At 39.8% G+C, this 13,390-nt stretch overlaps 1 protein-coding gene across 1 annotated transcript in view; it reads left to right on the top strand.

The window, feature by feature from the left end:
- LOC126092435 (uncharacterized) overlaps positions 1-13,390 on the top strand; it is a 279,342-nt gene that overhangs the window by 164,832 nt on the left and 101,120 nt on the right. The window contains exon 2 of the mRNA XM_049908035.1: positions 453-614. Coding sequence (XP_049763992.1) covers positions 598-614 — 17 coding nt within the window. The 5' untranslated portion in view covers positions 453-597. The remainder of the gene's footprint in view (positions 1-452; positions 615-13,390) is intronic.

The raw sequence follows: 13,390 nt of genomic DNA on the forward strand, positions 1-13,390 counted from the left end.
ATGACCCTCTCGTACCTTTTCATACTAAAAGCAGTCACTGGACCAGGAAGACTGCAGCAGACATTTGTGATAGTGTTTTGCTCCAGGTAATGGGATTCTGTAGGTGTGGAGGAAAAAACACTGAAGGATGATTTTGTGGCTGTCTTCCTGTGGGATATATTCTTGCCTTGCTAAAAGATGGCGTGACACAACAAGACAGGAATAACCACATAGAACTGTAAAGGTTAATTTTCAGAGCATTTACAAAATTGTACAGATGGAAATTTTTTAGTCGTTGTGGGTTAAACAAACTACAGTGCTTACTTGTACAATTATATGAAAGGAAGATGTCCTTGGTCAAGACTCATAACAAGTATCCTGGTACATCTCTCAGAATGATGATCTGAATCAATATTTAACTTGGGATGTACAACGCCAGTTGATATTAACCAGTCTCGCCTTTTTATTTTCAGAGTCTCAAGGGGTGCGAGTGCACCATGAAGCATATAACCAGACACTGGGAGAGCAGTCTCTTTCACAAGATCACCATTTCAAACTTCCTCTCCATGCTGATGTCTTGAGGTAGTGTACAGAAGTGACAGCAAAATCCTGACGGCCATGGAGATAAAATCCTGGTAAGTTATTTGTGGTCTTCAGCCTAGATATCTTTCTTGGGAATCATTAAATGTTGCTGTTGTAAGTCCTTTTATTTAATAATAGTGTAACTGTAAGTGACTAAATTATACCAGAACTTGAAGCAGAAGACCGAACCCAGAGCTGTAATCCAGCCAGCATGGGTCACTGAACTGCCTGATCAGCATAAGCAACTGTAAGTGAGCCACAGGTGACAAAGGGATGCTGCTATGAAAAGAAATGACACCCCAGACTGTCACTCCTGGTTGTCGGCCTTTATGGTTGGCAACAGTTGTGTTGGTATCTCATCATTCTCCAAGGTGTCTCTAGATATGTCTTCACTGATCATCGAGGCTCAGTTCAAAGCGGAACTCACCACTGCAGACAGTTCTATATCAGTCAATGGGATTCCAGGCCAAAAACGTGTCTGGAGATGCTCCGGACATTGGTGGGATACCGAACTGATTGTCACCTGCCATACGGCCTGACAACTGGGAGTGATGGTCTGGAATGTCATTTTTCTTCAAAGCAGCAACCCTTTGGGTGTCCTCTGTGGCATCCTTACAGCACAGTGGTACATTAGCAGTTTTTTATGCCCTGTTTTGTTACAATTCATGGCAACCATTCTGGGTACATATGGCAAGAGTTTCTACTGTTTGTCTTTATGGCTGCCATACCCTACCTTGGCCAGCAAGGTCTTTGAATTTCTACCCAACTGAGAACATTTGCAGCATTTTGGACAGGGCCATCCAACTATCTTGGGATTTTGATGATCTAATGCACCACTTTGACACAATTCAATATTATATCACTTAGGAGGACATCCGGTGATTATCAAGGCCAAGCTAAATAATTACTTCCATAAAGCCCACAGGTGACCCAACACATTACTGTCATGCTCGATATGTGAAGCTCTCTCTCTTGAATAAATCATTAAATATTTGTGAAATTATGATCATTCATTTGTCTGTACATGCACTTCACATCTGCTGATTTGTGCCTCATTCGGGTAATTCCTTCACGGATTTCTTTTTTTCTCTTTTGTATGAGTGTTTTACGTATCTATAAAGTGCATGTCATGTTACAAAACCATGTCAGGTGGTGGTAGAATATTCTCAGTAATGCAAAAATGGTGTCATTTGTGTTGCTTAGTGAAGAAAGATATCAAAATATATTTTGTTTATACCGCAGAATGTGTGGCATTTATGTAGCTATGACTGAAGTGTTCATGCTAACTGTAAAGTTAAAGTACTAAAAACAGTGGAAAAAAACCTGAAACTGATGAAGGACTTAGATGTAACTTAGACGTAACTAGATGTACAACAAATCAAAGAAATATGGAAAATCTAAACTTGGCTCAAGTGAATTTAAGATTCAAGATCTTCTAATACATACAGTTTTGCTTTCTGGTAACCATGAAAGACAAAGTGCAGGAATTCTTTGTTACCAGCAAGCTCTCAGTATTATGAGTGCTGTGAAACCTGGAACAATTCTGCAGGAAATTCTGTGCTGTAAAAGCATCAATTGTGTGGGGCAAAAATAATACAATGTGATAGTATGTGGCAGGAATATGTGTATAAATAAACTCAAAATAGCAACTAAAAGTTTTACAGCACTCATCATGTAAATAGGGGATCAAAAACTGATTGTAGTAAGTGGACCACACAGGCAAGATCTAGTTTAATCTCCTTTAGTACACAGAGATCCAAAAAGCCAATAGGATGTACAGAAAAATCAGCCAGTCCACTTAAAATGCCTCTTCTTGACATAGCTAATCTGGAAAAAAACCATGTTACAATACGACATGAATTTGGATGACAGCTGCTAAACACAACTCAGATGGACAATTAAAGTGTGTGGGAGTAATGTTTATTCTAGAAACATCAAGTGACGACAAATATTTTGTGTTATTTTCTGTTGAGATAACAGCACAAAATATTTAAAAAAATAATAATTATGTTTTATATGTACTGATCTTCTTGTAATGATTCAGACATCTTTTTCACAAAACCCATGGTCTAGGTAAAGTACCCAGTCAAAAATTAATATGTTAATCTTAGTGATGCAAATATTAATACTGCAAAGTCATATAGTGCCTGTAATGCCTAAATGAATACACTGTGCAGGTATGGCATATTTTCACTCAGACACTGCCCAAGTAGTCTTACTAAACATTCTTCTTCAGTAATACACAATGTAGCCATAAGTATTGAGAGATAAAAATACCATACCCTTGTTCAAGATTTAGTCCATCTATCAGTTACTAGAAGCAGATATTTATGCATAAAAGTATACTAAATTGAGTCCATACAAAAGGATCTCCTCAGAATTAGACCTTGGTGAATTTGCAGACCGTTTACAATATGAAAAGTGGGGAGGAGGGTATCCACGAACGTATGTGCACAAAATGTTTAATAAATTTTTGACATTATTTAAACTAAAATCTGAGGAAGCATATCCCAAACAACTGTGTGCTATTAGAACTTCACAAAGAAACACACAGGTGACAACATGTACCAAAAAATCTTCTGTCTGTCTTAGGTATAAGCGAGGCAGTCTGGATCATTTTCAGGCAGAGACCAATGTTGGACACCACCACCTCACTTCACAAACTATACGAGTGTATACTCCAGCAGCATTGCTGAGATGATACGGCAGAAATTTCTCGGCACATATCTCATTCGGCAGTGGCCAACCAGCAAACTCAGTGGCACATATAATATGCCAATTAAATAAAAAAAATACAGGTCTAGGTAAATCTGAGTTTGTGTTCTTAAAGAATGCTGTTACCATAAAAACGCCACTAACAGAAAGAAATAATTTATCATTCGAGTCTTATCTCTACTCAAAAACAGTGATGTGGAAAATTGCAGACAAATTTCAGTACCATCTTCCATTTCCAAAATAATAGAAACAGTAATACTAAATATACTAAATAATTGCCTAAATGACTGTGGGACAGCCTTGACTGCAGATTTCTAGACCTGCAGTATCAGGTGGGAACTTATAGGACTCTTCTTGATAGCACATGGGTGCATTACACAAAGCAAGCAGCTACATGGGTAGCAGATTACTCGTGGAGTGCACATGAGTGTTTTTTAGGCCAGCTGATAGTTTGAGGCACTCATGAACACTCACCATTCGAAATGCAGAAGGGAAGTCAGACTTCTTTAACGTAAAGACACTTCGACTGTCAAAATTTTATTATTAAATTTTTGAAATATTCATTATGAATTTCTTGAATTTACTGCCCTGTAGGAAAGTTTTTGCACTCGAATTATTCTTGGGACTGAGAGCTGGCTAAAACCCAAAGTAGATAGCTCTGAGGTATTTGGTGAGTCATGGAACATGTGTCAGAAAGACAAACTGGATGTGATAGGAGGGGGAGTGTTCACTGCAGTTGACAAAATGTGATAGTGAAGTTATATGGTCATATGTAACACATATAGGTGAAACCTAGTTAATTGTTGAATGTTTTTACCAGCAATACAATTCCACTGCACCAGTCATTCAAAGTAAGTCTGTGGTCAGTGGCACATAAATCTCAAAACAATTCAATACTAGTTGGAGGTGACTTGAATCTACTGAGTATAGACTGAGATGTCTATGGATACATTGCTGGGAGTACAGACAGAAAGTTGTGGAAAGGACTTTTGAACATGTTTTCTGAATATTGCCTTCAGCAGCTAGTTTGGGAGCCCACATGGACTGGAAATATCTCTAAACATTGTAGCTACAAACAGGCTGGACCTCATCAACAGTGTCAGTATAGAATCATTGGTGATCATGATGCCATTATAGCAGTTACAAAAGTTAAGAAATCAGCCAAGAAAGCTAGGAGAGTGTTTCTGCTATAAAAAGCAGATAAGCAGTTCTTAGCATCTCAGTTAGACATCGAATTGATATCACTTAGTTTCAGTAAGGTGGACATAAAGGAATTATGGCAAAGTTTAAACAGATCGTAAATTGTGGCTTGGAGAACTATGTGCCTAGTAAGTGGATTAAGGGCATTAAAGACATCACCACTGTTTAACAACAAAATTTGGAAAATGCTGAGGATGCAGAGGCTGTTGCACTCTCAGTTCAAAACAAAACACACAAAATGACAACAAGCAAAGGTTAGTAAATTTTTGTGTGTCTGTGAAGAGATCTATGTGCAAAGCATACAGCTACTACCACCATCATACATTAACAAAAGATCTGCCAGAGAACCCAAGAAAATTCTGATCCTATGTAAAATTACTAAGCAGGTTTATGGCTGCCATCCAGTCGCTTGTTGACAAGTCTGATGTGGCAACTGAAGATAGCAAAATGAAAGCTGAAGTTTCGGATCTCGTGTTTAAGCAATTGTTCTTGCAGGAGAATCATACAAATATAGCATTGTTTGATTTGAACAGACTCCTGTATGGACAACATAGTAATGAGCACCCCTTGAGTAGAGAAATAACTGAGAGATGACAAGAAATAAGTTACCAGGCCCAGAGGAAATCCCAGTTCAGTTTTATAGTGTGTACGCTATGGGACTGGCCCCTTAGCTAGCTTGCTATTATCGCAAATGTCTCATCCAACATAAAGCCCCAAGCGACTGGAGGAAAATGACTACTGTATGTATAAAGGGCAAAAGAAGAGATCTGCAGAATTACCGATCAATATCCCTAACATGGTTTGCTGCAGATTCCTTGAACATATTCTCAGGTCAAGAATCTTATGTCCATGAATCAGCGTGGTTTTAGAAAGCATCACTCTGGTTTTAGAAAGCATTGCTCATGTGAAACTCAGCTTGACCTTTTTTCGTGATATACTGTAAACTATGGATGAAGGGCAACAGGCAGCTTCCAAATTTCTAGACTTCCAGAAAGCATTTGACATGAAACCCCATAGCAGAATGTTAACAAAGATGTTAGCATATGGAATAGTTTCCCAGATATGTGAGTGGCTTGAAGACTTAAGTAATAGAACCCAGTATGTTATCCTCATGAGAGTTCATCAGAGATGAGTACTATGTCCACAGACCTAACCGAATGATGCATGCCCTGCCGTCGCTCAGCCCGGCCGCACATGCGCGGTGGTCAGCCTTAGCTTCGCGTCGCGACCACTGGAGGTTCATGGCGTTATCTCCGGCAGAAGACGTCATGCTATTCAATAGTTGTTGCCTGCAGCTCCCTCTATGGCCGCAAGATATAACAAGAGCACAGACCTGACACCACTGCCACTCGCTCTTGCTTGCTAGCTGTGTTAATATCGAAGTGTTATTGTAAAGATCTTATATGACAACCTTGGGCTTAGAACTTAGTTACAATTTGGATTGCACTGTGGATTTGTGAATTGTATTGTGAACTTAATTACATAGCTACTTGCTATGAGAGCAATAGATGGTGCCTGCTTCAGTGTGGAGAATAAAGATAATTAATCTTCCTGATTGCTGGAACCTTACTTTGATACTAATCTTTTCTCAGCCATCAGATCTTGCGTCACACCACGGTCATGTCCTGCTACCAATTCCAATTTATGTTTGCCACCCAGGCAGACATAAAAATTAGGGTAATGTCAGGAGTGCCCTAGGGAAGTGTAATAGGCTCACTATTATTTTCTGTAAGCATAAATGATCTGGTGGACAGGATGGACAGCAATCTCCAGTTGTTTGCTGATGATGATGTAGTGTACAGGAAGGTGTCAAAGATAAATGACTGTAGGGTGACTTAGACAAAATTTCTAGTTGGTGTGATGACTGGCAGCTAGCTCTAAATGTAGAAAGATGTAAGTTAACGGTTAGTGCAGATGTAGGAAAAATAAACCTGTAATGTTCAGATACAGTGTTAGTAGTGTCCTGCTTGACACAGTCACATCATTTAAATATCTGGTCATAATGCTGCAAAGTGACATGAAATGGAATGAGCATCTGAGCGTTGGGGCAGGGAAGGCAAATGGTAAACTTTGGTTTATTAGGAGAATTTTGGGAAAGTGTGGTTCACTTGTAGAGGAGACCACATATAGGACTCTAGTATGAACTTTGCTTGAGTACTGCTAGAGTGTCTGGGATCTTCACAAGGTTGGATTGAAGGAAGATATCTAAGCAGTTCAGAGATGGGCTGCTAGATTTGTTACCAGTAAGTTTGAACAACATATAAGTGTTACAGGATGGTTTAGGAACTCAAATGGGAATCCCTGGAGGGCAAGTGATGACTTTTTGAGAAACACTATTGAAAAAATTTAGAGAACCAGCATTTGAAGCTGACTGCCAAATGATTCTACTGCCGCCAACATACATTGCACGTAAGGACCATGAAGATAAGATTTGAGAAACTAGGGCTCATACTGAGGCAAGTAGACAGTTGTTTTTCCCTTAGTCTATTTGTGAGTAGAACAGTCAAAGAAATGATTATTAGTGGTACGTGGAAGCCTCCACAATTCATGATGTATTATATATGTAGATCTAGGTGTAAATGTTATTTGTAGTAACAATTCAGTTTCAGGTCCTGAAGTAGTATAGTCAGTATATGAAAGTTATTCTTGAAGACTGGACAAAGGTTAGTGTCATTTTTATGGATCTTTCAAAGGTTTTGGACCCTCTCGACCACAGAATTTTATTACATATCTTAGAGACGTTTGAAAAAATAAGTAGATTTATTCTTACCAGAAAAACAGGTTGCTGCATGTTGAAATTTCACATACATATACTGGCAACCCACTTGCCAAAACAAAAATATAACTCTTTGCCTTTACAAATGTCTGCTTGTGTCTGTGTATATGCAGATGGATATGTGTGTGTGTGTGCGCGTGAGTGTATACCTGTCCTTTTTTCCCCCTAAGGTAAGTCTTTCCGCTCCCAGGATTGGAATGACTCCTTACCCTCTCCCTTAAAACCCAAATCCTTTCATCTTTCCCTCTCCTTCCCTCTTTCCTGACGAGGCAACCGTTGACTGCGAAAGCTAGAATTTTGTGTGTTTGTTTGTGTGTCTATCGACCTGCCAGCACTTTTGTTTGGTAAGTCTCATCATCTTTCTTTTTAGATGTATTTTTTCCACGTGGAATGTTTCCCTCTATTATATTCAAAAATATATGGATATATGCATCCTCAGGGCACTATATTAGGCTCTTTCTTTTCCTAATCTACGTTAATGGTTCTGCACAGTGTGTCATGAATGGAGACAAATACTGTTTGCTGATCACAGAGAAAACAGCAACACAGTTTACAAAAATCCAATGACACTCTGAGATGTCCATAACCTGTCACTGAAGAGTAGAGTAACACACTGAAGAGCCAAAGAAACTGGTACACCTGTCTAATGTCATGAAGGGCCCCTGCGAGCATGCATAAGTGCCACAACATTATGTGGCATGGACTTGACAAATGTCTGACGTAGTGATGGAGGGAAGGGACATCGTGAATCCTGCAGGGCTGTCCATAAATCTATAGGAGTTCAAGGGGGTGGAGATCTCTTCTGAACAGCATGTTGCAGGACATCCCAGATATGCTCAATATTGTTTGTGTCTGGGGAGTTTGGTGGCCAGTGGAAATGTTTAAACTCAGAAGAGTGTTCCTAGAGCCACTCTGTAGCAATTTTCAATGTGTGGGGTGTTGCTTTGCCCTGATGGAATTGCCCAAGTCCATTGGAATACACAATGGACATGAATGGATGCAGGTGATCAGACATACTTGTCCAACCAGGCAACATGTTTCCAGTCATCAACGGTCCAATGTCGGTGTTGAAAGGCCCTGGCAAGGCATAAAGTGTAGTGTCGTGCAGTCACCAAGGGTACATGAATGGGCCTTCAGCTCCAAAAGCCCATTCCAGTGACCAGTGATGTTTTGTTGAATGGTTCACACGTTGACACTTGTTGATGGCCCAGCACTGAAATCTGCAGCAATGCGGGAAAGGGTTGTACTTCTGTCACATTGAACAATTATCCAGTTGTCATTGGTCCTGTTCTTGCAGGATCTTTTTTCAGTCACAGTGATGTCAGAGATTTGATGTTTTACTGAATTCCTGATATTCACAGTACCCTCATGAAATGGTCATATGGGAAAATCTACACGTCATCGCTACCTTGGAGGTACAATGTCCCATTGCTTGTGTCAACTATAACACCATGTCCAAATTCACTTAAATCTTGATAACCAGCCATTGTTGCAGCAGTAACCAATCTAACAACTGCGCCAGACATTTGTTGTCTTATATAGGCCTTGTGAATCACAGTGCCATATTCTGCCTGTTTTACGTATCTCTCTATTTGAATTCACATGCCTATACCAGTTTCTTCAGTGCTTCAGTGGATAAAGAGCACACACTTTATGAACTTCCAGTTGAAAAAAGAAACACAGTGATGTTATATTAAAAAGCCAACAATGCTGTATTGGAATGTGTAGAAGATATAAAATTCATGGTGATGTATGTAGACTGCCAGTTGAAATGAAAGATTATTTCAGCAAAGAGAATATCTACAATTTCTTATGCCATTCAGAACCAGTGCATGACATTTATGGTCTGAAAATGATCTAATTTGGATACGTGCATTCAGTTCTCAGTTATGGGATTATGTTTTGAGGAATAAATGCTGGGAACGTGCAGACTCTTCAAATTACTGGAAAGGGTAATACGAAACATAAGAAATAGAAACAGTAGGTCTCATTGTGTGGAGCTATTTAAAATACTACAAATTCAGACTGTCATGCATAAATATAATGCAATTTACATCATGAAAAATCTGACCCAAACAGCTCAATACATGAGCAGAAAGCCAGATAGTCATTATTTACATCTAAACATGAAAAACAAGTCTACAGCCAAACTAGTGTGATGCATTTTGAACTGAAATTGTAGAACAATAATCAATAGGAATTAAACATATGAACAATCCCAGTGTCTTGAGCCAAATGTTTAAAAAACATTTATTTAATAACAGTTATTACACTGCAAAGTGGTGATTAAAATATCCTAAAAAGGCACTTAACATCCTTTAATATGCAGTATTTAACAATATAAAATAACTAGAAGTGCTATAGGGTTAATTATCTAAATTATACAAACTGTAATAAATTATGTATGAAAAATCAAGCAATGGAAACTCCATGTTGGAATTCAACAATATTAGGAAAAGATAGATTGTAACTTACCATAATGATGACATGTTAAGCTGCAGACAGGAACAATGGAAACACATTTACATATTAGCTTTAGGCCACAGCTTTCATCAGAAAGGAAGCACAAACACATTCCTTCACACAAGCAAGCAAGCTACAAACACACGACCACCACCTCCGGCAGCACGGACCAGAATGCATTCCAGTCTGAGCTGCCAGAGAGGGCTGTCATGTGAGTGTATAAGTGCCTTTTCAATTTTCCTGTCTGCAACTTGACATGTCATCTTTACAGTAAGTAGCAATCTGTCTTTTCCTGATATTGTAGAAATTATGTATGTTATTTTCATGATAAGGACTTACCAACCACAGATTGCATCCGTAACAATGTACGTTGTAGCACAGATGGATGAAAGAAGGAATGAGTAAATAAATAACGTCTAATGATTTTTTTACAGCTAAATGGCCAATCTAAGGATTGCAGTGGAATGTTCTGTCTGATAAAGACACACAGATAAGACTGGATAACGTATCCTCCTTCCTTGGTTTAATGTTAGACAAGAATCTGTTAGTAATATGTTTTGGGAACATAATACTGTCCTACAGCAAAAAATTAAAAAAAAAAAAAACCAGTAAAGCCTTTCCAGGTTTCTTGCCACACAAGTGTGAACACAATGTTTTGCAGAGAGACACTCCAAACTAGTTTAACAGTGGACCAGGTGATTTTTTTTTTCATGTTTCTGAACATCATGTCTGCCCTGCCAGCGCATGATACAGACTGCTACATCTCCTGTCTTATTGTTTCAAAGGCTAGTTGCCAAGCTGCACTGAGGTCAAAATTCTTCTCAGTTGACAAGATTTATCGATATTCTGCCACAATCCTGGGCATCTTGAGATTGCTACAAAACACTGTGAAACACATGAAACTGCACTGCCAGTGTACTGTTAAGGTCCATAGTTAGTGCCACTGGTTCATTGGTGTAGCCTCTGGCAAAAACTGGCTGCTATATCAGGTGCCTGTCTACATCATTCCAGCTATCATTCCAGAAATTAAGCATAGTATCTGACACCCTTAAAACAATCAAACTGGATCCAAGAGATATATTGGTGAGTTTTGATGTAGTTTCATTATTCATGAAGTTCCCTCTCCAAGTACTGCTGGTTTTACTGGAACTACATTTCAAACTTCGCATGTTAAACTTCTTCTGTCACAACATACTATCTGCATGACAGATATTGTTACAAACAAGTTGATGGAGTTCTGATGGGCATACATCTCTCATCTGTCATGATGAAGTTCTACATGTAGGGGTCTGTAGCGGTTGCACTAAGGACAGCACCTAACTCACCCAAGCAGTGTGGTAATGATGGAGGGGCACTTTAGATGAATTCCTTGATCACATCAACATGATTTATAAAAACATTAAACTTACAAAAAAAAGATTGAGGAGGAAAGCTGCTTCCTGTTTCTGGATGCCTATGTAGAGACGAGACCTCATGGCATTCCAGGGCACTGAATATACAGGAAGCCCACCCGCAGGGACCTGTATTGTCCAATGACTAGTTGCGATAATCCAGGCAATGATACTCCTGTCTGCCAACACTGGTTTTCAGAGCAAATACCATAGGTGGCAAGCAACTTACTGGTGGAACTTCACTTCCTTAAAAAGGCGTTTTCTTCCAATTAAAGTGACCTGCTACAGGGTCAGTGCAGAAAAACTTTCACTGAGGTAGGCAATAAATAATAGGCTTTTTAATGTAATAAAAAAATTTAGTATCAATTAACAAGAATATACAATAATTTATCAGTTTACAGTTGCGATAGGATAAGCAAAAGTTAAGCATTTTGTCTACAATGGCTAGTTCACTGACTATCTGATGAAGACTGTCTTTAAGACCTAAGGTGAGAAGGATGTCTCTGAACACAGTCACAGTAATCAGCCGAGATACCAAAATCTGGGATGCATGAGGGTCAAGAAGCCAAGTCTTAGCATAACAAGACAAAGACTGCTTGCAGCTCCAAATAATTCTTGTGGCAGGATTCCCCAGGTTGGCAGGCTGGCTCAACTGCTGGACAAGTGCTGGGCAGTGGCTTAAGTGCCAATGGGTAGATGAATTGGACATGAAATATATGCAACCATATGACATGGAGCAATAAAATAATTCAATTCTGGCTGCATCTCCTAGGGGCAAAGCCACTGCACTCTGTCAGAGAGGCAAGTACCTGCAGTCACAGTGGTGGCATAAAGTTGTTCTCTATAACACACCTCATGTTATCATATCATATGGATGCATGTTTTTTGTCGTCTTGTTATTGTGGACCCTGTGCTCTCATGTGTAAGCAACACGTGTGGTACTGTCAAGTTTGTGGGCTACCTGCCTAGACATAGCGACCACCTCCAGTGGAGATATGGTCACACATCTTTGTGTCTATGATGTTAACATCACTGCTGTCAGTGTCTGGAAGATGCAATGAATCTACTACACTGTTGTCATTGTCTGTCGGAATGAACGTCAGCTGCTGAAGACATGAAGCAGTTGGGAGACACTGTCAGGGGCTGTCACTCCCAGATGTGGTGTGGATCAGATCTGGAACAGGAAATGAGGAGAAACCTTCCACTGGGGCTGCAGGGGCCTTGTGAGAGTGTACTTAATTGAGGTACTTGTGGCGGCTAGGGCAATCTGATAGTCGTACATCGACATGGCCCTTCTAGTGTGGTGAGTGAAGCAAGCCAGCACCCATTGTTGGTGGCCCTAGAGAAAACCAGTGCCCATATGTTTACCCAAAGGGTATAGTGGTAGTGGTGTTGGGATGGGAGTGTAGGATTGGAGAAATTGACTATGGAGGGCTGGGACTGTTGTTGTCAGTTTTTCTGCCAGGCTTGTCCTGTCCTGTAGTGTGGAGTGATAGGAGACGAGATGGTTCAACTTTGACATCTGTGTTTTGAAAGGGACAACAGGCTTTTTAAGCCATATGGAGTGGTTGTACATGGTCCAAATGAATGCCATTCTCTTCAAAAAAGTGTCAGAATTCTGCTGACATTATTGAGGCCTGTTATCTCCTACAATGGTTTCCAATAACCCCTCAGTGGAAAAAGTGCATGATAAAGGCTTGCACAGTTTTTGCCAATGATGTCAATTGCACCCACAAAACACATATAAATTTGTTCCCAGCATCAACTAAAAAGGAACCCAGGAAAGGCCCAGTGAAATCCAGATGAATCCAGGAGCAATGAATATTGCCTCAGGTGTTTTCAACTCAGTTTTTTGTGGTAACTGTTCCTCAATGACCCTGGTGGAGTGACATCAATACCTGGCATTGGAGAGCTTGTGGGATGATGATCCTGATGTGGTCATTGTCTTTGTGCAGTAAGGAAATGCCATTGTGCATTTACAGTTCATGCCAACAATGCCAAAATACCTGAAACTCCAGATCCTAGAAGAGTTTGCAATCCATCACATGTTTCACAAACTAGATGTTGTCACAGAGGATAGAATCCTCTGGTGCCAGTGAATTATAGTTGTGCATATATTCGCAAATGTGTGATGGCCGCCCCTAACTTTGCACCTATGCAGAAGTGGACTTCAAGTGCAGTGCCAAAGTTGGGATTTTGTCCCCACCAGAAGATGTGATAACACATCAGCATTTCCGTGCTGCACTGTTGAGCAGTAATGGATGTTGTAATGGTACACAGAAAG

The sequence above is a fragment of the Schistocerca cancellata genome, chromosome 7, assembly GCF_023864275.1.
Source record: "Schistocerca cancellata isolate TAMUIC-IGC-003103 chromosome 7, iqSchCanc2.1, whole genome shotgun sequence".
NCBI lineage: Eukaryota > Metazoa > Arthropoda > Insecta > Orthoptera > Acrididae > Schistocerca > Schistocerca cancellata.